The sequence below is a fragment of the Rhamphochromis longiceps genome, linkage group LG5, assembly GCF_057381845.1.
Source record: "Rhamphochromis longiceps isolate RC_006_pf linkage group LG5, R_longiceps_female_GT1.1, whole genome shotgun sequence".
Taxonomy (NCBI): Eukaryota; Metazoa; Chordata; class Actinopteri; order Cichliformes; family Cichlidae; genus Rhamphochromis; species Rhamphochromis longiceps.
In genome coordinates, this window is record NC_140561.1 from 28774826 (window position 1) to 28801150 (window position 26325).

Here is a 26325-nt window from a genome sequence, read left to right on the forward strand (position 1 = left end):
GCAATTAGTGATACAAAAAACCTGTTTTAAACTGTGAATAAAAGTATATGTTTTTGTCAATGTACCATAATAACAGAAGCGAAACGCAATATTGTGTCAGGACAATTCACTATTTATGCACAATAAATAAAGGAGCATAGCGCGACAATTTCTGTTCTTGCTTGTAACCTATATCACCAATTATGTTATGAAAATGACGTATTAACTACTAAAAAACACTGACCTTTGTGTAAATGCTTGGAGCAGACTAACCTGTGAGCTGGAGTGTTCTGGGACGTTATATTTGATCTTTGAATGGCTGCAATCCAGGCCATCCGTCGCGTCTTTGTTACTTCGGAAACATGAACAATTTCTCTTCAACGACGTAATCCGATAACAACCGATCTCTTTACCCGTCGGCTTCCCGTGGCTGTCATGCGACCGGCTATTGCAGTTAATAATACAACAGCTTCTTGACATTTTTGTGTTTCTTTTTATCGCTGTGTGACTGATTTCAATTGAAAGCCTGCGTGCGCTAGTACCGCTTGCCACGAGTTCCCAGAATCATTTGCGGTTCTACCCGTGAATGACGTCACATTTTCAATCTCTATATAATATGCATGTTAAGTTTTATATTTGGGGTAAAATATCAAGTCTTTTCAAGTAAACCGGTTCAAGTCCAATTCAAGTCCCAAGTCATTGGTGTAAAAGTCCAAGTCAAGTCACAAGTCTTAGAACATTTTTTCAAGTCAAGTCTAAAGTCATAAAATTAATGACTCGAGTCTGACTCGAGTCCAAGTCATGTGACTCGAGTCCACACCTCTGCATTTTGGGATAGTTTAAAGAAAATGGACTATACAAAACTTGAGCTTGATGCAAGTGGTATATGGACATTATTGAAATTAGAAGAATAAATAATACATTGTTTTTTTTTTCAAGGACATTTTCAATGGACAATTAATGGACAGTTTTGTAAACCACTTGTCATCTCATCATCTGTGGTAGTTGATCTTCGACTGGCGAAATTTATGCCCTACGCTGAGTCTGAAGTCAGAGTTGTGAAAGATTTATTTGTTTTATTAATGTGGAATAGTGTCAAAGAGACCATGAAATATGCCAAATATGCTCCAGTCATTAGTCATTTATTAGGTGAGACAACAGTGGCCGAGGACTTAAGTACTCAAATACAAGCTATAAAAGGTCAGCCCAAATCCTTCAAAAAACTACGCCTCCTATGACGCACTGTGTTGTACTTTTCCAGCTGGAGATGTGAGTGACCTGAACGCCAACCAATCATGCCCTGAGTTGTCTGAGGAACAGGAGGTGAGGGGCTAACCTGAAGGGAAAAAAACCCAAAACCTGTCAGATACATGAGAAAGACAGATAAACAGATAGATAGCCAGGTCATACATGTATGTATTTTTCTGGAGGGGTCAGAGGTTGTGTAGTCAGGTGCTGGGGAAGCTCCACTTTGACTGCCTTCTTCAGCTTCACACTTTCCACCTCATACTAAAATACACATAAGAGAGAAGTTAGATCCACATATGTGGAATCCGGAGACCTTAAACAATATGAATGTTGTGTTTATTTAAACATTTGATTTGTAATTTGTGGGACTGTTTGTAATAATTAACTGTATATAAAAGATAGACATAGGCACTAAAAAGTCACCCCCCTTTCCGTGATATTTCAAGCTATGTGTTTGTGTGTGTGTGTGTATGTGTTTGTTTTTAAAAGATGGATCTGACTGAGAAATCAAGCTTGAAAAAAAAAAAGCCTAATGAGAGAATGCAATCTGACACCAAAGGAGAGGGGCCCCTTTACTTTAGTTTTATTTGATGTCCATTTAACTGATGTCTGACTTGAGGGAGTATTTCTTGGAATTTCTGTCAGTTCTTTTCCACATGTTGTGGACTAGAAGGGGATCTATGATTGTACCCTAACCAGTGGACAAGTGTTAAAGGTCCTGTGCTCCACTGGTCACCCTTCATTCAGTAAAACGAGTGGTGCTATCTGTGGCTGTCTTTACCTCCTTGTAGGCTTCAGACAGGAAGCCCCACTTGTTAGGCCAAACTTCAGCCGAGTGTTTCTCAGCCTTTACATGCGCTTTCCTAACACACAAATACAAATACGCTTGGGTTTTTTTTTAATCATATGTGGTACCCTGCATCATACACCAGTGGAAAGAAACAAGTCGTTCCTCCAGTTTCAGCACTGTCTGCAAATCCAGAAAGAGCTGAAGGTCTCACTCCAGTCAGAGTGATGACTGCTTTACATGCCATTGCTCAAAGAAGAGCTTCCTAGTAACTCAGCAGATATGCAAGAACATATTTTTATAAAATTTGAGTAAAATCAAACATAAATAACATACTGTGATGATTTACCAGATTTCATCCTGATGCACATAGTTGATGGGTTCAGATGTTCGCTGCGGCTCTGCCATCTCTCCTGACCAGCGAGTGTTCGTGTGTCAGACTGTGTGGCTTCTTTCGCTCTGTCCAGATAATGTTTCATCTGTGTGTAAGCCTTGCTGATAGGCCTGTTTACTGTGGTCATGGAGACAGGTTTCCCTGACACATATACCTCTGCAGATTTCTCTGTGTGCGTGCGGCTGTGTGTGAGTGTGTGTGTAACCGTGGTGACAGTGGGATGGATGAAGCCTTGGAGGGTTGCTGCAAGCTCAGACAATTTCGTTTTTAGTATCATACTAGGTTAAGCTGCTAAGTACCTAACATGAGCATGCTAACATTCTCAAATAAAATGCTGTTCTTGCAAAGAGCTAAAGTGACCCCAGGGGTCTACCAAGAAGCCAGATTAATAAGCTAGTGAGTTACTGTTGGAGTTAAAGTAACCGTTTTTTGTGTCACGAAAGTTTTAACTGGCTTAATCACTAAAGTAACTTATGCTGAACACATAACTTGTTGGGAGCAGGTCACGTTTAGAGCAAAGGTGTCAAACATAAGGCCCCGAATTTACCCAGCAAAATATCCAATCTGGTCCACTGGGCAGTTTTGGACTATGTGGAGAAGGGGATTGGACATAACTGTATTTTTGTAAGTTTTACAACTTTTCCTGCTGATAAAGACCGCCCCCATGGCCATTTATACCACAACAAAGTAATTAAATAATAGTGTAATTGAAGTGTTTCTCTCTGTACTATATATATATATACACACATACATATGAATTATTTAAAAATTATTATTTTTTTAAAAATCCTTCAGTTTGTATAATTACAGGACAGTCTGAGCATCCAGAAACCTTTTCTGTAATTTTTACCCATTTATCTCTTATAGTTTAAATACAAAGAGTCATGCTAACAGACTTTTTTATCATGTAGAAAAACTGGGATGCACTCTAAATGTGCTGTAGTGGTGTAATGGGGAAGGCTTTAGGACTCAGTATCCAAAAGTCTGTAAACCCCTTTCCAGATGCCCAACTCTTTGCACCAGAGGGACCGAGAGCCCCCCTTCCATGACCTGGCTATGTACATCTGTACATTACCACTATACCTTTTAGCTGGGGGTGTAAATATAGCTACTAGCTTGACATTGGCCTGAAAACAAAAGTGCCTCATTGAGGTAGGTGTGGGAGTTTCTCCAGTCTGACAAGGCTGTGAAAAATGGACAGAAATATGCTTCATAATGGGATCCATGGTATGCGTGCGTATTTATGTTAACTCCATGTACTACCTGACAGTTGTCATCACAAGATTAGGTTCGAGACCTAGTTTTCCTTCCCTGCGGGCTTGCCTCAGCTAACCTAAGGGCAATACCTTGAAGGGTAATAAAGGACATGTCTGGTGTTTGAAGAATCCGCTGTTTCAACTCTCTACGCAGCATATCATCATGAACATGTTCAACAAACTAATCCCTTAACATTATATCACTGTGGAGTTAGCCTCAACTAAAAAACTAACAAGCCTTCTGACAATTCAAATTCCCACACAGTTTACAAACTTATCCTTAACTGTTCCCTAACTGTACACAAAGCTTGTTGACTTTCTGATACCACACATAATATACAAATTTTTTATCATGCTGGTTTTTATTAGGCTTTATAAGAAACTTGAGGAAAATGGTTAAAATGAGTGGTAAGACCTCAGACCTGGAAACAACTCTAATGGCCATCTTTTACAGTAGTGATAACAGAGCTTCGATAATATTTCTTTATAATATAATAATATAATATTTCTTACTCCAGCCAGTGACATTTAATTGTATCAATAATGAAGTCTCAATCTCAGGGGTGCACCAGCAAGGACATCTGGCATAAAGTTCTGCCAAATCAAATACCTGCTGTGGTGATTACTCGTGAAAAGGAACAGCTAAAACTAGCTGCTTCTTCTTCTTCGTTTTACATATTAGTGTTTGTAAAACTGCACTGACATCAATGCTGTTTTTACTTTCAGGGTTGAACTCTGTTTTTAACATCTGCCATGTTCATTTTTATAAGAGAGAAAACAAATATGCTCAGACTATAAATTTTCACAATTTATTATCAATCGGTTAGAATTTCAGATGAGTTTTACATGGTGCCATGGACCCCCGCCTCTCCACAATGCTCCGAGAGACAAAGGCTGCCACACCCAGGCAGTAAACACTTTTACTTTGTGTGACAGAAACAGAATGTTAACATGACAGATTTAAAGTTGGAGGAAAACTTTAGGTCACGTTTCATCTCCTGCACCCTCCTGTCTCCCTAAAAGGAGATGGCACTTCTCACATCACCATTCTAGGTTGGTGTCTGGCCTGTAGACTCAGAGAAGGGTGAAAGAGGGGGGAAAGAGAGAGAACTCCAAAACACCTGAATTTATAGACATGCTTTGGTCTGGCCTTAAAGTTTTGTACCGTCTGGTGCCACCACCAGTCCAGGCAGACACTCACCCGCAAACTCCTCAGAGAAGAGGCTTCTCCCTGTCATATTTGTTAGTGTCTGAATGTAACAGTTGTCACAACCCGGTTCAAAGGAAGTGCCAAGCAAGTGGGAGACCACACACAGGCTTTTAAAGGCTGTAAGATATATTTAATGAAAATAAGGTGAAGAAACTTAAACACAATTGAAATGATATAACAGCCATAACTGAAGCCTCAAATAAACATGATGGGTGTCAGGCCAAGAGAGACAGCCACCCATGGTTCAGTCAAGATGTCTTTATATGCTGGGACTGGCCTTCTCAGGTGTGCTGTGTCTATAATTGGGTCAGCTCCACCTACCTGCAAGAAACAGGCAACAGAAAAACCAAAACACAAGGCCAGCCCACTGGCTGTCACACAGTTTAAATCCCAAACTATTCTGCAACACATATCTGTGTGCAATAAAGGATAAACATAACTGTGTTATACAACTTTTAAAGTAATTGTGTAATATAGGTTAATGGGGGTAAATTCTAACAAATCAAAGGTTTATATGAACCAATTAAATACACTGAAGCTTTTTAACAAGAAGCTCATACAGCAAAGAATAATAATTAAACTGTGTATTTAACTACACAAAGTCAGAAAGTCATTACTGAACAATTACCTAACAGCTTTAACTATTTGGACATAATTTTTCAAGGTGACTTTCACATTGCAAGCTCACAGTGACCGTAATGGTGTCACTTGTTTTATGTAGCTGCGTACATAAAACAAGTGACATGCAGCTGTATGGTGATTAAAACTGAATTTAACTATGTCACATTAACTGTCACTGAATGTAATGTTACATAAACATAAAGTAAAAATTTTAAAGATTCATCGATCAAGGCTACTTTTTAAATATACAATATACTTATCAAAGTTTTCTTCTATGTTGAGTTATTTAATTTTGTTTTGTAACAACTATTAGAGATGATTTATTAAAAGATGATAGTTTATAGTTTAAGATGATTAGTTTATAGAGAACCAGACAAGTTTGGATCAGAGGTTTTTCTCCTGTAATAGATCAGTCCCAAAGACAAAGTTAATGCTCCAAAGATCAAAGCACAAACTCCTCCAGCTAGATAACTCCTTTCAGATGGTCTCAAGCAAGAGTCTGCAACAAAACACCAACAGAGATATTCATAACTGTTAATAATGCAGTGCTTAAATAAAAAAGGACTCTGTGAATTTATAGAAAAATGCAAACAGCACATGACTAAAATGATCTTGTCTGTCCTCACCCCAGTAAGAACTCTTGGGCTCCTTTAGGCTAACATGCTCTACCGTACAGGTGACTCTGTCCTTGGGGATAGGTGTGCACTCCAGATAAGAGTGAACCTGATAGGTACAGTCTCCATTTGTCATCACTTCACTTATGGTCACACCCTCAGTCACTTCCTGACCATTCAGGTACCAAGTCACAAGGATGTGTTCGGGGTAGAAGTCATAAATGCTGCACACGAGTATTGTGTCATGGCTGGAAGTGTGGTCTCCCTCCTGGAGAGTCATGCTGGGTGCAGCTGAAATCAGAAGGTCAACAGCTTTAATGATGAAATTCATCATTCTGTAAACCAGCGATAAATAACTGGTTATTTATTTTAGTTAATCAACGTATTTGGTTGTAACCAGGTTAAAAATATCATCTATTAAAATGTTTTGAAATATTAAAAACATTGAAATCCATATCAAATAGTAATAATCCATATGAAATAATGATGGTTAATGTATTTAGAAAATGTTTTGAAATTCCTTAAAAGAGCATTTGCATTATATAGCATTCATTGTACAACTATCTTGTTTTATTGTGAAAAGCTTTGCAAGAGGAAGTGAATGGTGTTGTGCCTGCTCTGAGAGATCTTGTAACGGAAAGTACGGGAAGTTTCTGCAGGCTTGTATGAACTGGACTATCTGCTCGAAGGGTCTTTGTTGATGCGCACATTTTGCAAACTGTCTGTCAGAAGTCACATTTTTTCCATTAGATTTTGAAGAAAACTCTGCACTTCCAGTACTAACAGTACTATCTAATTTAATGTGTTTGAATATTTACCTATGTTTTCCTGAACTGCGTTGAATACTGCATCAACATTATTGACACAAGTCAGTTGTTTCTCTGCTTTTCTCTGCTCAACATCAAATTTGTCTTCATTAAACTGAGATGCTGTGATTAATCCAGCTGGAGTGAGGCCCGTCCACTTGCCGACTGTGCTGTTGTACTGCATCGTAAACTCTTTGTTAAAATACCAATCGATCAGATACTCCACTGTCTTCGGGTCTCTGGAGTGCATAACACAGCAAAAGTCAGCAAACATGAAGTAGCCGTCTTCATCAACAGAGCAATCTGAAAGGAAAAGAAAGAAGTGCTGTAGAAATTTACTACAATCAAGATTTTCAAGCTCAGCCAACCCTCAACAAAGTTTCCAGCCAAAACAGCTTCCTCGTATTTAAATCTGAACTGTTATCAACCGGGTGGTGTTCCCTGTAAGAAGAGACAAGTTCTCTTTCTTATCAGTGAGCTGGTGCATCTGTGCCCTTGAAAAGCTGAGATTCAAAACTGGTTTTTGCTGCTGTGCTCAGATATTCTCACATTTGATAGAACAGGTTAAATCCAAGTCACACTCTGTTCAGTTTATTATGTTCATTAATGAAAGTCTGATAAGAACAACAACAACAACAAGGCTCCCTCTGTGTTTTAATAGGAAATTAGAAAATCTTCACACTCAAAACCCCTTTATGTTGATGTAACGTACATCACGAGGCTGACCGTTTCCTCATTTTATAGATTCCTGTACACAGTGGCATTGTATTCAGCTTCTCTTTAAGGTAATTATGGAAAAGTCTGTCAGTGTGCATCTGAATAAGGCATAGAAAACATACGTAACTGCCTGAGCCGGACTTTTAAATAAAATATACTTTTCACTTTGTACTGAGAAGCTTTGTGTGAAACGGCAACATTTCACATCATGACAATGATTTTTTAACCCAGTCTGAGTGAGAGGCCTGAATCACTGTCAGTTGCATAGTCGTCTCACTAACAAAGAAATACTATTAAGCCAAGAAGCTGTGCAAAAAAGTTTCTTCGGATACTGAATAATGATGGGATGTGGAAAACGTGAGACACATTGTTGATATTTCTTAAGCGGACCTCTATGTGTTTTGAAACTCATAAAATTTTTTAAGATAAAAGGAAAAGCACAATATTTTAATGGGTTTTCATGCAATTGTTTTGTAGATTCAGCCCATTAGAGATCGCATTTGGTCCCTTGTGAATGACAGTGAGTTTGACACCAGTGGTTTAGACTGAAATACACCATAACTGAATGAACTACCATCAAAATTTGGGTTTTAAACACTGTACCTGCTAAACACGTAGTTATTTTACGTTGATGCTGCACTAATGTGTTCCTCAGAGCTGCATATGTGTAAAGTCTTATTGATTGCATGCCTTTAAATGTGATCCAAAAATGCTAAAGGACAGGTTTATACATTTTACAAATCTATCAAATGGCCGTGCAGATGTTGAAACTGTCACTACTACTGCATGAAATGAAAAACACTTAAAAATGACGTACAATGTATATGTGATTTGATATCTATAGATAAAAATAAAGAATTACTCACCCACCACAAGTGGAGAGAGGAAACATATCAGCAGCAGGTACCTGAAGCGGTTCATGTTGAAACCAAAATGAGGCGTGACTGAGGCATGAATTCAATTACAAACCAGCCTGTGTGCAGTTTTTGAGCGAGTCTGTTCTTTCAGCTACACTTAGAGTTTCAGTTCACTCCGATCCACATTTTGTTCTGTTCACTATTTCTTTCCAGACATTTCTCCTAAAATTGTTTTAATAAACATTACTGTGTAACAGTGCAAGCAGTTTAACAACCTTAAAAATGTATAACAATACACTGAAGTACTTTGAAGAATTGCACTGAAGAATTTAAAAAAAAAGTGAAATTCATATGCATTTAATTCATTTTTTTAGTTTTATCTGCTAAAAATTGTAATGAGGCATTCATGGTGATTGTTTTTTTGTTTTTTTTTTTACAGGCAGTCATTGACTACAAACTTATGATGAACCAGTTCATGAAAAACATTCAGACGTCTCACACCACATTGTAACCACCAGTAACAACAATTTGAAAGCAGCAGTTGTCGGGGTAAAAGAAGAAAGCACAAAAAACGAGCCAGTGTATTCCTATAAGTGGTCCTAAACTGGGATACAAGTGGAGGGTTGTGCCATGAAGGACATTTGGTGTAAAATCTTTGTTAAATCACATTTGGATCAGTGTGGCTGGATCAGACTGGTTTGGGTGATTAGGGATAGAGATGGGACTGCAAGTGAGAAACATGTTGAGTTGGTGAAAAGGGTATTTTGAGGAGCTGATGAATGAATAAAATGAGAGGAAGAGGAGATTTGATGGAGTAAAGACAGTGTAGGATGTACCTGTGGAGGTATGGATCTATGAAAGTGTGGTTAACTAGATTGTTCGACACAATTTCACCAAGTTTAGTGGTGGAGAAGAGGTTTAGTGGTACAGATGAAACAAACAAACAAAAAATGATATGCCTAAAGCTGTAGTATCTACTGATGCATTAAGTTCTTCACCCATCCAATGAAAATATGGGCAGGAATTGTTGAAACTAGCTTACCGGTAAGAGAGAAGTTGCCAATAAACAAACAGCAACATGGATTCATGGGAAAAAGAATGAACCTACTGCTGTTTGTTTGGAGATTGTTAATGGAAAACTGCATTGTGTCTTTGGGATCTCAAGAAAGCATGTGATAGGGTGACAAAAGAGGAACGTGTGGTAGTATGTGAGGAAGTCGACAAAAGAATATCAGTGCATATCATAGTCATGTACTGCATATCAGTACATATATAAAGACACTATGAAAGAGGTGTACGGTTGATTTGATTCATTCATATTGTGGAGGTAATTTTTCTGAATTAATCAGTCTTTAAACTCAGTATACGCTATGCAATTTTGGGGTGTCTCTGACAAAAGAAAAACTACGTGAAAGCATCACCGTGATGCCTTTGCTTGCAACTTTAAAACAGTCAGGCATCTAAATATGCAATCAGTTTTTTATTGCAATAATCATCTGTCTTATCTTTGAAGAAGACAAAATTACATTCTTTTTCCTGTGCTGATGGACTGCCCCCTACTGTCCATTAAAAAGAATGCAGTTTTCAGACACTTCAGGCTCAGAAGCTATGCCCATCTTGCAAATGCATTTATAATCAACTCTTAAATGTGATATAATGTCAGTGTTTGTGAAGCTACATGGAAAACACTAATGAAACAAACAACGAGATCTGTTCTTGTGCTTTGAAAGTTGTACATAACATTTTTTCACAGAAAGTTCAAATTGCAAAGAAAAAAATGTAAATGGACAGTGATTAAATTGGGGTGTATTTTATAACACAAAATCTGAACTGAAGAAGCTTCTTGGATGAGAGGTGAAACGTCTTCAAGCAACTTAAAGAAGTCCAGCCGCTTTTCTTTGCAAGCTCCTTTGACTACGATGACCTGTATGACTGGGAACCTTCACAGACATAACACAAAATCATTCAGTGTGTAATAAAATAAAATTCAATTCATAACATATAACTATTAAGGGTAGTAAGGGTACTTTTACATCACTTATAATATCTTTACTTTATTTTTTAATTTTTTTTTAACTTCCCTTAAAAATGCATCAGAGCGCTGCACACAAGAAATAAAAAAACAAAGCAAAACAAAAAAACCCACAAAAACTCTGTAACAACATATCTGTAATAAAGTTAAAAAAGGCGAGATTTTAATTTTCTCTTTGTTTTTTTAAATCATTATATGTAGATTTAGTTTATAGAGTATTTAAAAATGTTGGATCAGAGGATTTTCTTCTGTAATAGATCAGCCCCAAAGACAAAATTAATGCTCCCAAGAGCAAAGCACAAACTCCTCCAGTTAGAAAACTCCCGTCGGACTGTTTCAAGGAAGAATCTGCAACAAAACACCAGGACACATATTCATAATGATTGATAATACAGTGCTTATATATGTGTGTGTATGTATGTATGTGTATATATATATATATATATATATATATATATATATATATATATATATATATATATATATATACATACATATATATATATATATATATATATACATATATATATATATACATATATATATACATATATATATATATATATATATATACATATATATATATATATATATATATATATATATATATATATATATATATATATTAGGGGTGCAACGATACACAAAATTCACGGTTCGGTTCGATACTTTGGTGTCACGGTTCGATATTTTTTCGATACAAAAAAATGTTCATGCATTTTTAATTTGTCATTTATTAAAATTATAAATATATATTTTAACTCAAAAGTACAGTTTTTAAATTTAACCCTAACCCTTGTGTGTGTTTTTTATTTTGACAGCGAATGCGCACCTGCGGACCACTTATGTGCAGCCCTGGTTATATAGCTCGTCATATTGCAGCCACAGAAATTCTTTTGTCCATGAAACCATAAAGCTGCACTTTCTTTTTGCCTTATAGTCTGATTTGTCATAACTTCTCCGTTTTGTGGTAAGCTTTTCTTTGGCTGTCACTTCTTCACCCTGACCTGTCTTATTTGGCTCAGCAGAACTGAAATGCTTTTACACGCTCACTCACATAAGCTCAGCGATTCTCTGCGCGATCAACCTCTCACATGTTTAAGCTTGCTGCGGGAGATTTCACTTGTCATGTTTGCATAGTAAGCTAACGATTAATAAGACGATGTCAGAGGAATTGGTGCACAAATTATCATCACTCACAGATCAGTGCTGTCGCTCTCTATACACAGTTCGCACGATTGCAAAGTGAAAGCAAAAAAACAAGCGCAAATTCAAACGCAACTTCAATATGTCACATATTGACAGTGGCTCACCGATGCCAATGACATAATTACCCAGCTACATTTCTGAAAGAATGCAAAAGCATTGACATATATTTTTCCTACAATAGCCCGACGGGCAGGGAAGAGATAGATTTTGGTAGCCCGACTGAAAAAATCGCTAGCTCCGGGACGTCGGGCTAGCGATATTGCGAGCCCTGTATCTGATTGAGGAATCACTCATCTTTGGAAAAGAGAGTTTATTACAGAGAAATGTCTCTTTCCAAAATAAAAGCTATACTATCCGCTTCTTCTGGGCTATATTCTCAGCAGCATATTAAACATATCAGGTCTCCATAAGGAGAATCCTGTGCTAACAGGTGTCTAAATGACTCGGCTAAAGTTTGTAGCATGCATGCTTGTTGTTTTTGTCTTTGCACTAGGATGATATCGGTGTAAATGTGCAGTCATATTCGTTGTGTTCCCACTAGTGCTTTCAGGTTAATCTCGTTGAAATAACCTTAATGCCACAACACGGCAAATCTCCGTTAACGAGCTACCCTATACAGAGGGGCTAGACGGCCAACACGTTAACGAGCTAACTGCGCTAACACACTAGTTCACACCAATGTAATTAAGCATTGCATGGCACATCCAACATACTGTTTTACTTTAGTCCATGACTCGCTTACCTTCAGGGTCATACGTCACATGAAAACCAAAATAATTCCAAACGCCAGATCTGAATGAGGGTGGGGAGGTCCACTTCTGTCTCGCTAGCTTGCCCTGCGCTCTTCCTTCTGACCATGCTGTCTGTGTTGAGTGCTCAGTGAATCTGCGTTCGACTACTCCGCCTAGGCTGCACTCTCGAGCCTAGGCGGAGTAGTCAAATGCAGATTCACTGAGCGCTCAACACAGACAGCATCGTCAGAAGGAAAGTTGATAAAATAAATTACAAATTTTGTATTGTTCTTTCTTTTTTCTCCCCTTTGTTTTTCTTTCTTTCTCTCCCCCTCTTTCTTTCATTCTTTCCCCCTGTCCTATCCCACAGTCATGTCTGTCCCGTTTGCAACTGAAAATAAAATAAATTCATAATTATAATAAAGGTCAATCAAATGGACCAATATGATGATCCACTTAAAATAAATCCTCTTGGCATCTTTCTTGGCCTCAAGACAACAATTCTGATGGCTATAGATCCAAACGGGACACAAAAAAAAAAAAAAAAAAAATTGAAAAAAAAAAAAATTTGAAAAAAATTGTATTGTTCGAATATCGTTGCACCCCTAATATATATATATATATATATTAGGGGTGCAACGATATTCGTATCCATATTGAACCGTTCGATACAGTGCTTTCGGTTCGGTACGCATATGTATCGAACAATACAACATTTGTAATTTATTTTATCATTTTATCAATTTTCCTTCTGACGATGCTGTCTGTGTTGAGCGCTCAGTGAATCTGTGTTCGACTACTCCGCCTAGGCTGCACTGTCGAGCGCAGATCCACTGAGCGCTCAACACAGACAGCATAGTCAGAAGGAAGAGCGCAGGGCAAGCTAGCGAGACAGAAGTTAAGCTCTACTTGCAACAGGCAAATTGAACCTCATTCAGATCTGGCGTTTGGAATTATTTTGGTTTTCATGTGACGTATGACCCTGAAGGTAAGCGAGTCATGGACTAAAGTAAAACAGTATGTTGGATGTGCCATGCAATGCTCAATTACATTGGTGTGAACTAGTGTATTAGCGCAGTTAGCTCGTTAACGTGTTTGCTGTCTAGCCCCATGCACGGAGCGATCGGCGGTAGCTCGTTAACGGAGATTTGCCGTGTTGTGGCGTTAAGGTCATTTCAACGAGATTAACCTGAAAGCACTAGTGGGAACACAACGAATATGACTGCACATTTACGCCGACATCATCCTAGTGCAAAGACAAAAACAACAAGCATGCTACTAACTTTAGCCGAGTCATTTAGACAGCTGTTAGCACATGATTCTCCTTATGCTGCTGAGAATATAGCCCAGAAGAAGCGGATAGTATAGCTTTTATTTTGGAAAGAGCCATTTCTCTGTAATAAACTCTCTTTTCCAAAGATGAGTGATTCCTCAATCAGATACAGGGCTCGCAATATCGCTAGCCCGACGTCCCGGGGCTATCTCTGCCCTGCCTGTCGGGCTATTGTAGGAAGGAAAAATATATGTCAATGCTTTTGCATTCTTTCAGAAATGTAGCTGGGTAATTATGTCATTGGCATCGGTGAGCCACTGTCAATATGTGACATATTGAAGTCGTGTTTGAATTTGCGCTTGTTTTTTTGCTTTCACTTTGCAATCGCGCGAACTGTGTATAGAGAGCGACAGCACTGATCTGTGAGTGATGATAATTTGTGCACCAATTCCTCTGACATCGTCTTATTAATTGTTAGCTTACTATGCAAACATGACAAGTGAAATCTCCCGCAGCTTAAACATGTGAGAGGTTGATCGCGCAGAGAATCGCTGAGCTTATGTGAGTGCGGCAGGATTTATATTTGACTACGATGACCTGGATGATTGAGAACCTTCACAGACAGATATATATTTTAGTTCTGCTGAGCCAAATAAGACAGGTCAGGGTGAAGAAGTGACAGCCAAAGAAAAGCTTACCACAAAACGGAGAAGTTATGACAAATCAGACTATAAGGGAAAAAGAAAGTGCAGCTTTATGGTTTCATGGACAAAAGAATTTCTGTGGCTGCAATATGACGAGCTAAAAAACAACACGCACAAGGGTTAGGGTTAAATTTAAAAACTGTACTTTTGTGTTAAAATATATATTTACAATTTTAATAAATGACAAATTAAAAAGGCATGAACATTTTTTTTGTATCGAAAAAATATCGAACCGTGACACCAAAGTATCGAACCGAACCGAACCGTGAATTTTGTGTATCGTTGCACCCCTAATATATATATATATATATATATATATATATATATATATATATATATATATATATATATATATATATATATATATATATATATATAAAAGAACACTATTAATGTGCAGAATGATTGAATTTATCAACAGCATTTTGACTAAAATGATCTTGTCTGTCCTCACCCCAGTAAGAACTCTTGGGCTCCTTTAGGCTAACATGCTCTACCGTACAGGTGACTCTGTCCTCGGGGATAGGTGTGCACTCCAGATAAGAGTGAACCTGATAGGTACAGTCTCCATTTGTCATCACTTCACTTATGGTCACACCCTCAGTCACTTCCTGACCGTTCAGGTACCAAGTCACAAGGATGTGTTCGGGGTAGAAGTCATAAATGCTGCACACGAGTATTGTGTTATGGCTGGAAGTGTGGTCTCCCTCCTGGAGAGTCATGCTGGGTGCAGCTGAAATCAGAAGGTCAACAGCTTTAATGATGAAATTCATCATTCTGTAAACCAATGATTCTTACAATGTTGCAATGTGATGCCTGGTTTGATATAATTCAAAATTGTCATGAAACAATTAAATCTAAAACAATAGTCTTTGAAAATGCACTTAATTCTTTTTTTAAATGCAAAAAAAGAAAAATTGAACATTTTTATCAGGTACTTGAAATAAAGGTATTAAGGGAGAATCACGGCCAAGCAAATCATAAAGTACTAATGGAAGTGTTTAGTTTTAGGCTCGTGCTATCATTTATAGTCCTGTTCACGGTTTGGGGTTTTGCTCTTCAATTGAAATGTTAGAGTATAATTGCTGTATTACTGTTACAATAATGATTGTAAAATAGGAGGGTTATTACACCCATATTTGTTCTGCTGCTTTAAGATGATAAACTACATAAATGGATCCTTGCACTGTAATTTGGGATCATTTGTTTGGTAATTTAGCCCTTTTAAATACAGGAAGGAGTAATATGTTTACTTCCTATACTAAAGAAAAGGTCATTTCAAAAAAGGAAGGTTTAAGATTGTCCAAGTGTTTTGGTTTAGTTCTTTATCATTATAATTCCTGTCATTAAACACTGTAACACATTGCATGATTTTTTTTGTATTTGGAAGAAAATGTTAGTATTTTATATATATAATATTCTCTCTACTGATAGCAACGCATACATCTAGTATTTGAATATTCACCCATGTTTTCCACAGTTATGTTGAATACTACATCAACATTATCGACACATATCAGCTGTTTCTCCACTTTTCTCTGCAGAATGTCAGCGCTGTCTTCATTAAACCGAGATGCTGTGATTAATCCAGCTGGAGTGAGGCCCGTCCACTTGCCGACTGTGCTGTTGTACTGCATCGTAAACTCTTTGTTAAAATACCAGTCGATCAGATACTCCACTGTCTTCGGGTCTCTGGAGTGCACAGCACACCAAAAATCAGCAAACATGAAGTAGCCATCTTCATTAATGGAGCAATCTAAAAAGGAAAAGAAAAGGTTAATCAAAAATTGACACCGATTTGTCTTTCTGTGCCTTAATTGCACTTTCAAGCTCAGAGTAGTTCAACCCTCAGCAAAGCTTCCAGCCAAAAGAGTGCTTCCTCACATGTAGAAAAGATAAGGCCTCCTTTCAGCAGGGAGCTTGTGCAGCTGTGCTCTTGAAAAGCAGATTCAAAAGTTGCTTTTCACTCATTTGCTCAGGTATTGTCCCACTGGGTTGGACAAGTAAATCCAGGTCACACTCTGTTCAATGTAGTATTTTCATCAATCAAATTTAGATTTTTTTTGCCAGTATAAAAGGAACTAAAGCTCGCTCTCTATGGCGTTATTTTTGTGCCACTATTCTGAGCGCACGTAAAAAAAAAAAATGCAGGTGCAAGTGTTGCATTTTGAGGAGAAATTTATTTTGAGCAAAGAAAAGCTGAGTGAACAAAATTCATTGCTGCGTGCGGAATGAATTCAGTTTATTTTGTGACCCAGAAAGAGAAATATTTCAAACTCCGCCACTGCCTCGTTTGAGTTTTGGACGAAATGGATTCTGGGATATTGCATTTCGTCATTTCGAGCTGATTGGAGACAAGAACAGCCAATCAGATTTTTTTTTTTGCATCCAAGTCTGTGATTGGCTGGTTTTGTGGCACAAATATAACGGTGTACAGAAAGAGCTGAACGCGCATGGGCAGAAATGTTGAGAGCGCGAGCAACACATTGCAAGCAAGCGCAAATGCAAAAACTGAGCGAGAGAGGCTGCTATTGTGTGTGTGTGTGTGGATAATAGCAAACACTGAAATACATTTTTTGCACCCAGCAATGATTTTTGTTCACTCAAATTTAGCTTTTCGTCGCTCAAATTAAAATTCTCCTCAAAATGCAACACTTGCACCTGCAATTTTTTTTTTACTTGCGCTCAGAATAGTGGCACAAAAATAATGCCATAGCTCTCTGGTAATGAATGAGTTTTGAATTTGCAGGCGGAGTCACTTGATCATTTTGAAAATGTTCACATTGAAACTTCTTTAGCCTCCCTCTTCCCGCTCCTCCGCCTCCCTCTTCCCGCTCCTCCACAACCACCCACACATGCAGGGCCTTGGAGTGGGGGTATGTCACCAGGGTGCAGAGGAGGCTACCCCCCCCCCCCCCCCCCCCCCCGTCCCCTTCTGGCTGCCTCTGCCTCAATTTTATCCCACAACTTAGACATTCACATTATTCACACTCTCATTACACATACATATAGGATCTTGGGGGTGGGCACAATCACGGAGTCCAAATCACCATCAGGGTGTATACCTCACCCCTGACGTCGTTGCCCACCTCTCAATTTTAAATACACTTAGTCATTGAGGGTTAGCAGGAGGGACTATGTGCTTACCTGCTGCTCCTTGGCAGGTAGCTCCATGCCCTCCTGGGTTTTAATTGCACCTTAGAACACATATGCATCAACACTACAATGAGCGGGTGGAGGGAGGTTTGGAGTCTTCTCCCACCCCCATTCTCTGCGGCCTGCTGGAGCGGGAGGGCTAGTAGGAGGAGTTGGCCGTCCGACTGCGGTCTGGGGTGTGGGGCCTCCCTGCTGCTGCGGAGTCGGGGTGGTCTGCCTCTCCCCACCGCAGGGAAAAGGGTAACACCACCTGGGTCTGGGTGCAATTCCCCCCTCCAGGGGCAAGGGTACCTAGACCCGGTTTGTAGAGTACGCTTGGGGAGTGTGATTGTGTGTACAGCGTCTCTTTATGTCTGTCTCCACGTTGGTTGAGTGTGGAGTGAGTGCATATGAGAGCATGAGGGTGGGAATGGATGTTTGTGTCTGTGTGTGCCTGTATGTCTGTGTCTATATGTCAGGTTGGGTATCAGACGCCACCTCTCTGGGGACACCTCAGGCCCTCCAAGGTTTGGAGGCCTATCTCCACCCACCACCACTTCCCCTGCCGGTGGCGGACTCCCTCAGGTGTCGGTGTGTTGGTGGTTCTTTGTGTCTGGGGGTGGGCGTCCGGGTGCACACCGGCTCACTCCTTGGCGGCCGCTTGTCGGGGCCTGGGGCCTGGGGCTCGCTCGGGCCCCTTTGGAGGTGGGGTGCCCCCGGCCTCTCGGCCTAGGGCTCGGTCACTCAGGCGCAGCTGGGGGCCGGCGGAGCTCACGGGCGCGTCACTGCAACTCCCCCTGACTTCTGCTCCGCGGCTGCTGGGCGAGCCCTCATCTGGGACTCTCCTCAGCTCTTACTGGAACAGTGGCGCGGCTGCCCCTCTGTTGGTCTTCCATGGTCTCTTGTGTTCTGGGGGCCTCTGGATGTCTCGAGTTTTGATCTCCTCCATACCCGCTTCACACCCTGGAGGACGGGGCTGTGGCCCCCCCACACTCCCTAGCAGATCATTACATGGAGAAACCTTTGGAATGCAAGCATGCTGATCCACACAGGTATGCACACATGGGTATTCACAGACGCGGACTAAAGCTTTCTTGGCTGCTGCCTCAAAGCACACTGTGCGCTGTCTATCTTGCGTGCTGCACAATATCGTTTATTACTTAGTAAATACTGATATCTATGACTAGCTAGTTTATTGTGATGGTGCTTTGTTTTCTCTATTATTATGTTGCTCTTTGTTGTTTGCTGTCTCCTCTGTTTGTTTTTGTTTGTTTGTTTGTTTGTTTTTTTTATCTCCATACAGGTGACCCAGGAGTTTTTTTTTTTTCTCTCTCTTCCCCCCCCTTCTCACCGTCTCTTCTCCCCTTTGGTTTTCTTTCTTTCTCTCCCCCTCTCTCTCTCATTCATTCCCCCTGTCCTATTTATTAAAAAAAAAAAAAAAAATGACAAAGGATGAACTGAAGCTCTGCCATCACGTAATGTCGCATACTGCTGTTTCTGATGTCATTTAGAAAAAAAAAAAAAAAAAAAAAAAAAAGAAACTTCTTTTGTGTAAACATAATGTCCAATGTGACGGTATCTGTTTCTTCATTTTATGAATTCCTGTAGATAAGAACAGGAAAGCCAGTCAATCAGCCCTGACTTTGCTACAGACAACACAAAGTGTCAGATTTGGCCTTCTGTGTGGCTTTGCAAAATGTGTGAACTGCGAAGCTTCTTTTTAATAGTAATAATAGTAATAATAATAATTAATTTTATTCAAAAGCACCTTTCAAGACACCTAAGGACACTTAACAATAGAATAAAACACATAGAACAATGACAAAATGAAGAACAATAAGAAAATAAATGAAATTAAACACAAGATCAAATAAACAATAAGTTCACGGTGAATGTGCAGATATGAACAGATTTTTGGGTTCTCTCCCACATTTTAAATCTTGATTCAGGTTTTGAGTTGAGATTTAAAATGGGGGAGAGAACCAATGTTTCTTTAATCTGGGGGTAGAAAGTTCCACAGGCAGAGCAGCTGAAAGCTCTGCTTCGCATAGCCCTGAAATACATAAAGAAGGCAAAGCCAGCTAGATAGAAGAAGAAGAAGATCGAAGTGAGTGGGCAGAAGAATAGAATAGAATAGAATAGAATAGAATTCAACTTTATTGTCACTGCACATGTCACAGGTACAAGGCAACGAAATGCAGTTTGCATCCATCCAGAAGTGCTTTAGCCATGATATAGATATATTACAAATATATATTAGCAATAATATAGATATGTGAGTATATTACAGAAATGGGTCTATTAAGGTATGTTATAATGCACACGGTATGAAGTATGTTATGAATATGCTATAACTATAAGTATGTACAGGCTGTAGTGAGTACAAGCTATGTACAGGCTATGAACAGGATATAAATATGAAAAACTATACAGAATATGAAATAAAAAAAACTATACAGAAATATGAGATATGCAGCTATACAGAAATGTGAACTAGAAGAAGTAGTGCTTAAGAGGTCAGAAAGGTAAGAAGGAGCAAAGTTATGAAGGGCCTTGAAGGAGAGCAGAAGAAGCTTGTACACTATTGGGAATTTTACAGGGAGCCAATGAAGTTCCTGAAGGATTTGGGTGATGTGCTGGTAGAAAGGGATTCTGACAGCAGTTTTGAACCAGTTAAAGCTTATGGAGGGATTTTTGGGGGAGACCATGCAAGAGAGAATTACAATAGTCAAGGCGGGAGGTAACGAGACTATGGACAAGAATGGACGCAGACTGGGTGGAAAGAGAAGGACATAATTGGTTAATGTTGCGTAGAGGAAAATAGACAGAACATGTGAGGTTACTGATGTGAATGTAGCATTAGCTAAATCAATCTGAAACATTATACGTGCTAAACCTAAAACTAAAGTTTTTCAAACTGCGTTTTGACAACATTACTGAAGAAAACACTGCACACCAATGAGACTTCATGTAAAAATCTTGTGGCCAGTGTATAAAAGTTGATGTATTTACTTAGACTAGAGTCAATTCGATTTAGCTTTAGATTGTTTCATTTCCCCAAATTCAAACATCTAAATGGGGAACTTGACCTGAGCAGAAATGTTGTCTTGCGCTGGTGTTACGAATCGTGATAACAAGGTTTGTGATCACAGAGCCACACAACTGAAATTTATAGTCTGCTTCCATTCAAATAAATCCACTATGTTAACGTAAAAGACGTATGGCACAAAGTACAGCATGTACACCAGCACTGTGTAAACACTGGACCTTGTGGTCATATTAAGGTTAGCATATAAAGTGCAGTACAGTCATAACCTTGTACTATATACTATACCCCGTAGTATATAGTAACCTTTGAAAATGTGCTTCATGTAAATAGCAAAAGTACTCACCAACCATAAATAAAGAGAAGAAACACAGAAGCAAGTACTTGAAGCGGGTCATGCTGAAACCAGAATGAGGCACCCCTGTTGCTGGTTTTTAAACCAACCGCTGTGGCGTTTGAGAACGACTCTTTCCTTTCAGATACACTTACACTTTCAGTTCACTCTGAACCTGGTGCTGTTTCATTATCTAGTATTCCAGGCATTTCTCCTTAAAATCTGTTTATACACCGACGATTTGCAACGGTAAAAGCGTTTTAAAAAACTTTCACAAATGAAACAACCGGCTGAGGAAAATAAATGTAAAGAGCCCTTTTTAAAATGTCTGTGCATTTATTTTTGTTTTCTATTTATACCTGCTATAAACTGTAACGTTGCGTTTAGACACTCACAGGGATTCTTTGTTGACCTCAAACAGTCACTCACTCATGATCATAAACTCATAATGAACAAGTGAAAAAAAAATCCAGATCATGAAAAACAGTTTGACTTCTCACAGCAGCTGTAATTAACACTAACAAGAATGTGAAAGCAACAGCTGTCAAGCTGAAAGAAAGACTTCCTCTTTTTCTCTCTGAGAAGTGGGAAGTGGGCAGAAGTGTGTCTCGCCTCCTCTTGGCTCCTGCAACATCCTCGGGTTAGCTGCCACGCCTGTCGCTCATCTTCTCACTAGCACTGTGGATTTAAGGACTGGCTTTCCAGTAGATTGTTGTCATTCCTGTATTGATAATTACCCTAAATTCAACTCATGTTTAACTGCTGTTGGTGCTCCAGTTTCCCGTCTCTGGTAGTTTCTAGAATGTATTTCTGGTGATGTATGAGATATATGGATTTCTGGAAAAGGTAAAATCTAAAGAAAACTACATTCTGTAGAAAAATTAAGGATGCTTACCTGCAAAGATGGGCAGTAACGGGTTAAAAGTAACGTGTTACTGTGATCCGATTACCTTTTTCAAGTAACGTGTAAAGTAAGAGATTACTGTTGCAAAAAAAGTAATTAGATTAATGTTACTTTCCCATAAGCATGCTGCATTACTGCATTACAAAACCGTGATTTTGTTTGTGAGAGTGTCTTATGGCACTTGTGTGTGTCGTGACATTGGTGAGAGCAAGAGACGTGTAGATCAACAATGGATAATATGGAGTACGGGAGAAACCAAGCACACCATTGTTTTTCTTGTGACATTACCAATAAGTTTTATGTGTCACATGGCCCTCATCCTATTGAAAAAACAAAAGTTGTATCCAAGATGGCCGACTTCTAAATGGCCACCATGGTCACCAGACATCTTGAGGAGTTTGCCCCCTCACATATACTAATGTGCCATAAACAGGACTTTAATATCACCAACCATTCCCATTTTATTACGGTGTATCCATATAAATGGCTTCTGTTTTCATCCCCAATAGAAGATTCATCCCCATAAAAAGTCAAATAAAAGTTCCCTCAATATCCACCTGCTCTGAGGTACATGTCTGGTTAGTCTCTGTATTAGATCTCTGCTTGAGCAGAGCAGAAACAAATGGTGCAAATGATTTTTCTGCAGTTTTTGGATACAATAACAGGTCTATAGGTCTACAAATGAAATTCATACTCACTGAAAACAGAGATATTGATCTATTGGAAAACAATGAGTAAATCTGTGATATGAGGTAGTGACTTTATTTAGGCCTAGTGTTCTGAAGAAATGACTCTTTTTGTAAGTTATGCAAGCCTCCTTTTATCCATGGATTAAAACCAGTGATTCTCTTAAAATGCGCAACTCCTATTTAAGGCCACCAGATGTCACTGCTGACCTTTCAAAAAGTAAGACCAACTTTTTATTTATCTCATGGTTTTAGCTCTCTCTTTTGCGCTTTATGCACCAGGGCTCAGTTTTTGGATTCTGACTTTGACTAAGAAGCCCTTCATCTCAGTTTTCACATCTCACATGTTTTAGTGAATTCTAAAAATAACAAGGAGCATAATGCTTCCTCAGTGCAAACGTTTGGCTTACTTCAGCTGTTTAAAACTGCACTCTTTTTGTATATAAAGAATACTAAACTTGCAGTATATTAAAGTATATACTGCTTTAAGTTCAGTTCTATATATACTAGAGCTAAAATATATACTTCTTAAATGTGGGTATGCTGATTGCCTGTCTAGTGTAAAGCTCTGTTTTGATGATACAAAGTTCACCAAACTCTCGAGTACAAGAACAGTTATGGGAAACTGATCCACAAACCATCAAGAGATTAGACATGGAACAATTAAGAAAGCAGATCAGCATTTAATGCAGTTTCATATGAGTCCTTAAAATAGTTGCAACCTTATAATCTATTGATGCTTATTTTTCATCTGTCCTCTCTCATATGTGTTTGTGTTCATTAATATTTTCCACTTTTGAATTCTAGACCAATGAGTCATTGGTGGAGCGAATTATTTTGACTCATCCACATCAGGTTATCAAATTTACATTAAAAATAAATACATTTAGATTTCACATTACTGATGCAATGTCCTTATATGGTTCTAATATATGTCATTATATGGACCAAATATTCATTATGTGGACCAAATATTCACTGCAGACACCAAATCTACTTCCAATACTTCATTACAAAGATATGCTGTTAGTAAATCATTTGTTTTTACTAACCTTTGGGAGTTTGCATGTTCTCCCTGTGTCTGCGTGGGTTGTCTCCAGGTACTCCAGGCTTCCTCCCGTAGTACAAAGACACGCAGTTAGTGGGATTAGGTTAACTGGAAATTTCTAAGATGAAAATTAAACGATATTAAAAAATCATGGTGATTTTTCTGATTGTGACTTTGAATGAACTTATCATTCGTAGTCATGAACTTATAAGACAGCTAACATCACAAAGTGGGAGATTTCTAATGAAACAAATCACCTTTTTTTCATCACTGCAGCTAAATTTACAGTACTGCAACAATTATCTCTCTTACCTTTTGAGAATGCAATGTCTTTTTTTTTCCTTTTTGCAATTACAGACTCTGCCAGCCTTATACCAGAACAAAAGAAATGCAGTGGGAAATCATATTTGCTAACAGAATTTGTAACAAGACAGCTAAAGGTTAAGCTAAGTGAGTGGCCGCTTGAATGCGCAGTATTGTGTGGTCTAAAAAAGTAAGAAGAAGTGGAGAAGTAATGGAGGGAGACAGAGAAAGAGCAGGGTGTTCAGTCCTAAATGTGTTCTGCCCGGACAGCCACATGCAACCATCTGCACTACCACAGTTAGTATTACACAGCCTGATTCTGAAAGGAGACACCAAAAATAAGCAGCAGCAGCAGCTTATGGCATCCACCACACCATCAAGGAGGAAAGATTCAAGGCCCAACAGCTGAAATAAAATGCAACAATTAAATGACCTTAATAGCAGTTTACTATAAAATCAAAATAAATATTAAAGTATGTAAAGACAACATTTAATTTTCGAAATGGTGATGTAATATCGAAATATCAAAACTGACTTAAGGCTTAATAGACAGCCATTCACACACCATCTGAGTGGAGACTACAAAGAACCGAAAGCAGATAATATATACACAGGAGGGAATTGTGGGCAGTGTGAACACACCTGTGAACTCAGCTGAACAAAATCTAACTGACGAAACAGGGGAAAGAAAACTGAGCGTGATTCACACAAGACAAGGAACTGTCAAAATAAAATAGGAAGTGACTAAGACATACAAACTTAAGACAGAGACGGGAAAGAGGGGGAGACAGAAGGATAAAACACAGATAATTATGGGAACAGGAAGGGATACATTGTGCAAGACAAAGATGAGACTGGCACAGACTGGACAGGGAAAAGAGGAACTAACATAATCAAACAAGGACCAAGAAATAGAAATAACGAAGTTTAAAGGCACTCAAGAACTTGAACATAAGTATCTCATAATTCCAAAGAAGTAAATCAGAGGTCCAGGACAGGGTCCCACTTTGCTAAGCCATCCAATGGGCTGAAATCAACCCTGTAGCTGCTTGACTCTGGTCTGAGGCCAGTATGCTTGACACCCTCACTACAAATTCATACAAAAATAATACAAAGTCATACAGGAGGCATTACAGAAGGCCTTTTCTCTATACCTGGAAATGACCATTTAATTTGAATATATTTTCCAAAATCTTCTCTGTTGTCACTCATTACTGCACCTTTGACAAATAGTGTTTTCTCAACAAAGACCCCCAGTGCTATCGGGTGTGTGCCTTTACGTCAGTGCACTTGGTACTTTAACCCCCTCTGATGCAGCTGCTGTTTGCTGTAGAGTTCGACTCACGCACTGAACAGTTCAGACCGAGCCTGAATGACACATTTCAGTCTGTTTTCTATCGGCTGCTGTCACTCTGGTGACGCTCTGACACACCTTTGACACACCTTTGACACATGCCACCCAACAGATCCTTTTAGAAATTTTAACTTGCAAAGGTCTTTCTTGCGTTTTACAAATGATTTATTATGTATCTTTTTTGTAGTCTCTTTGGTGAAAAGACAGAAAAGACATTTTGTTGATCACCAGAAATATACAAACATCATTCCCAGCAATCAAAATGCTTGATTTAGGTCATTCTACTTGGTACCTGATTTCAGCTAAATACTTCTGATATCTGCACTGCAGGACGAGTAGTAATACTATGTAAATGTGTCTTTTTGTAAGCTATGTTTATTAGGAAAACTCACCTTTTTCACTTTGGTCTTTGCAGTTTTTGTTCATTTTCTCTTTTTAGCTCATTTGCTATTCCTGCAGCAATGCTGCAGTGCTCAGCCATCAGAAGGTATTTGATTTGATCTTTAAGTCACTGGTCTTTTAAACTGATTAGCTGTCTGTAGCTCATAAATCCATCCTGCCTTATCTGGACCTTCTTTCTTTACAGATAAAACTATTCAATCACTTTCATTCTCTCACCACTCAGTGACATATATTAACTATATATATATATACACACACATATATTAGTTAAACCAGCCAGCTGTTTTTCTAACCCCTTGTGTTATTCAGGGTTGGAGGCCTCTCAGTTTCCATAGATCGAAAGGCAGGGAACACCCAGTCTACTGCAGGGCTAGAGTTAAAAACTGGGACATTTATTAATTTATTTTTGCTTTGTTAGTGTAGATCTTTGCTAATAGTAGAAAAGCACCTAAACAACCTGCAGTCTCTCATTTTGGTGGAACACATGGCAAATGTGAGCAGGATATCTGATATGAGGTGTTGACTGTCTTCACCAGTTAGCACGCTGCCAACCACACCACAGGCAAAACTGGAGATAGCATATCTGTTTGTGCCAATTTTCCCTGTTAGTGAATGTTTCCATGATATATACACTGTATACTCTTGTTGCATAGATGATGACATAATAGCTCAAAG

At 38.8% G+C, this 26325-nt stretch overlaps 3 protein-coding genes across 3 annotated transcripts; all 3 read right to left on the minus strand.

Annotated features, from left to right (window-relative positions):
• Positions 1-1180: 1180 nt before the first annotated feature.
• Positions 1181-2441, minus strand: LOC146670270 (ciliary microtubule inner protein 1-like). The gene is made up of 4 exons (XM_085408061.1): positions 2364-2441; positions 2009-2090; positions 1390-1488; positions 1181-1315 (listed from the first exon to the last, which is right to left on the minus strand). The coding sequence occupies exons 1-4, from the start codon at positions 2420-2422 to the stop codon at positions 1181-1183; spliced, it is 375 nt and encodes a 124-aa protein (XP_085264187.1). The 5' UTR covers positions 2423-2441.
• A 3205-nt stretch (positions 2442-5646) lies between these two features.
• LOC146670271 (rano class II histocompatibility antigen, A beta chain-like) lies at positions 5647-8553 on the minus strand. The gene is made up of 4 exons (XM_085407994.1): positions 8499-8553; positions 6928-7218; positions 6122-6400; positions 5647-5994 (listed from the first exon to the last, which is right to left on the minus strand). The coding sequence occupies exons 1-4, from the start codon at positions 8551-8553 to the stop codon at positions 5855-5857; spliced, it is 765 nt and encodes a 254-aa protein (XP_085264120.1). The 3' UTR covers positions 5647-5854.
• A 1420-nt stretch (positions 8554-9973) lies between these two features.
• Positions 9974-21017, minus strand: LOC146670272 (rano class II histocompatibility antigen, A beta chain-like). Its single transcript, XM_085407995.1, has 4 exons — positions 20966-21017; positions 15904-16194; positions 14893-15171; positions 9974-10869 (listed from the first exon to the last, which is right to left on the minus strand). The coding sequence occupies exons 1-4, from the start codon at positions 21015-21017 to the stop codon at positions 10730-10732; spliced, it is 762 nt and encodes a 253-aa protein (XP_085264121.1). The 3' UTR covers positions 9974-10729.
• Positions 21018-26325: the final 5308 nt, after the last annotated feature.

Bases quoted from the DNA above. Each gene is read 5' to 3' on its own strand.
- LOC146670272 (XM_085407995.1), bottom strand. From the start codon at position 21,017: ATGACCCGCTTCAAGTACTTGCTTCTGTGTTTCTTCTCTTTATTTATG. The intron at 15,172-15,903 runs GTGAATATTCAA...TTCTGATTTCAG, and splicing joins CATAACTGTGGAAAACATGG to CTGCACCCAGCATGACTCTC. The intron at 10,870-14,892 runs GTGAGGACAGAC...GTTTTGTTGCAG, and splicing joins GCCCAAGAGTTCTTACTGGG to ATTCTTCCTTGAAACAGTCC.
- LOC146670271 (XM_085407994.1), bottom strand. From the start codon at position 8,553: ATGAACCGCTTCAGGTACCTGCTGCTGATATGTTTCCTCTCTCCACTT. The intron at 7,219-8,498 runs GTGAGTAATTCT...TTTTCCTTTCAG, and splicing joins CCTCTCTCCACTTGTGGTGG to ATTGCTCTGTTGATGAAGAC. The intron at 6,401-6,927 runs GTAAATATTCAA...TTCTGATTTCAG, and splicing joins CGCAGTTCAGGAAAACATAG to CTGCACCCAGCATGACTCTC.
- LOC146670270 (XM_085408061.1), bottom strand. From the start codon at position 2,422: ATGGCAGAGCCGCAGCGAACATCTGAACCCATCAACTATGTGCATCAG. The intron at 2,091-2,363 runs GTAAATCATCAC...TTTGTGTGTTAG, and splicing joins GTGCATCAGGATGAAATCTG to GAAAGCGCATGTAAAGGCTG. The intron at 1,316-1,389 runs GTATGACCTGGC...TTTTCCCTTCAG, and splicing joins CTCCAGAAAAATACATACAT to GTTAGCCCCTCACCTCCTGT.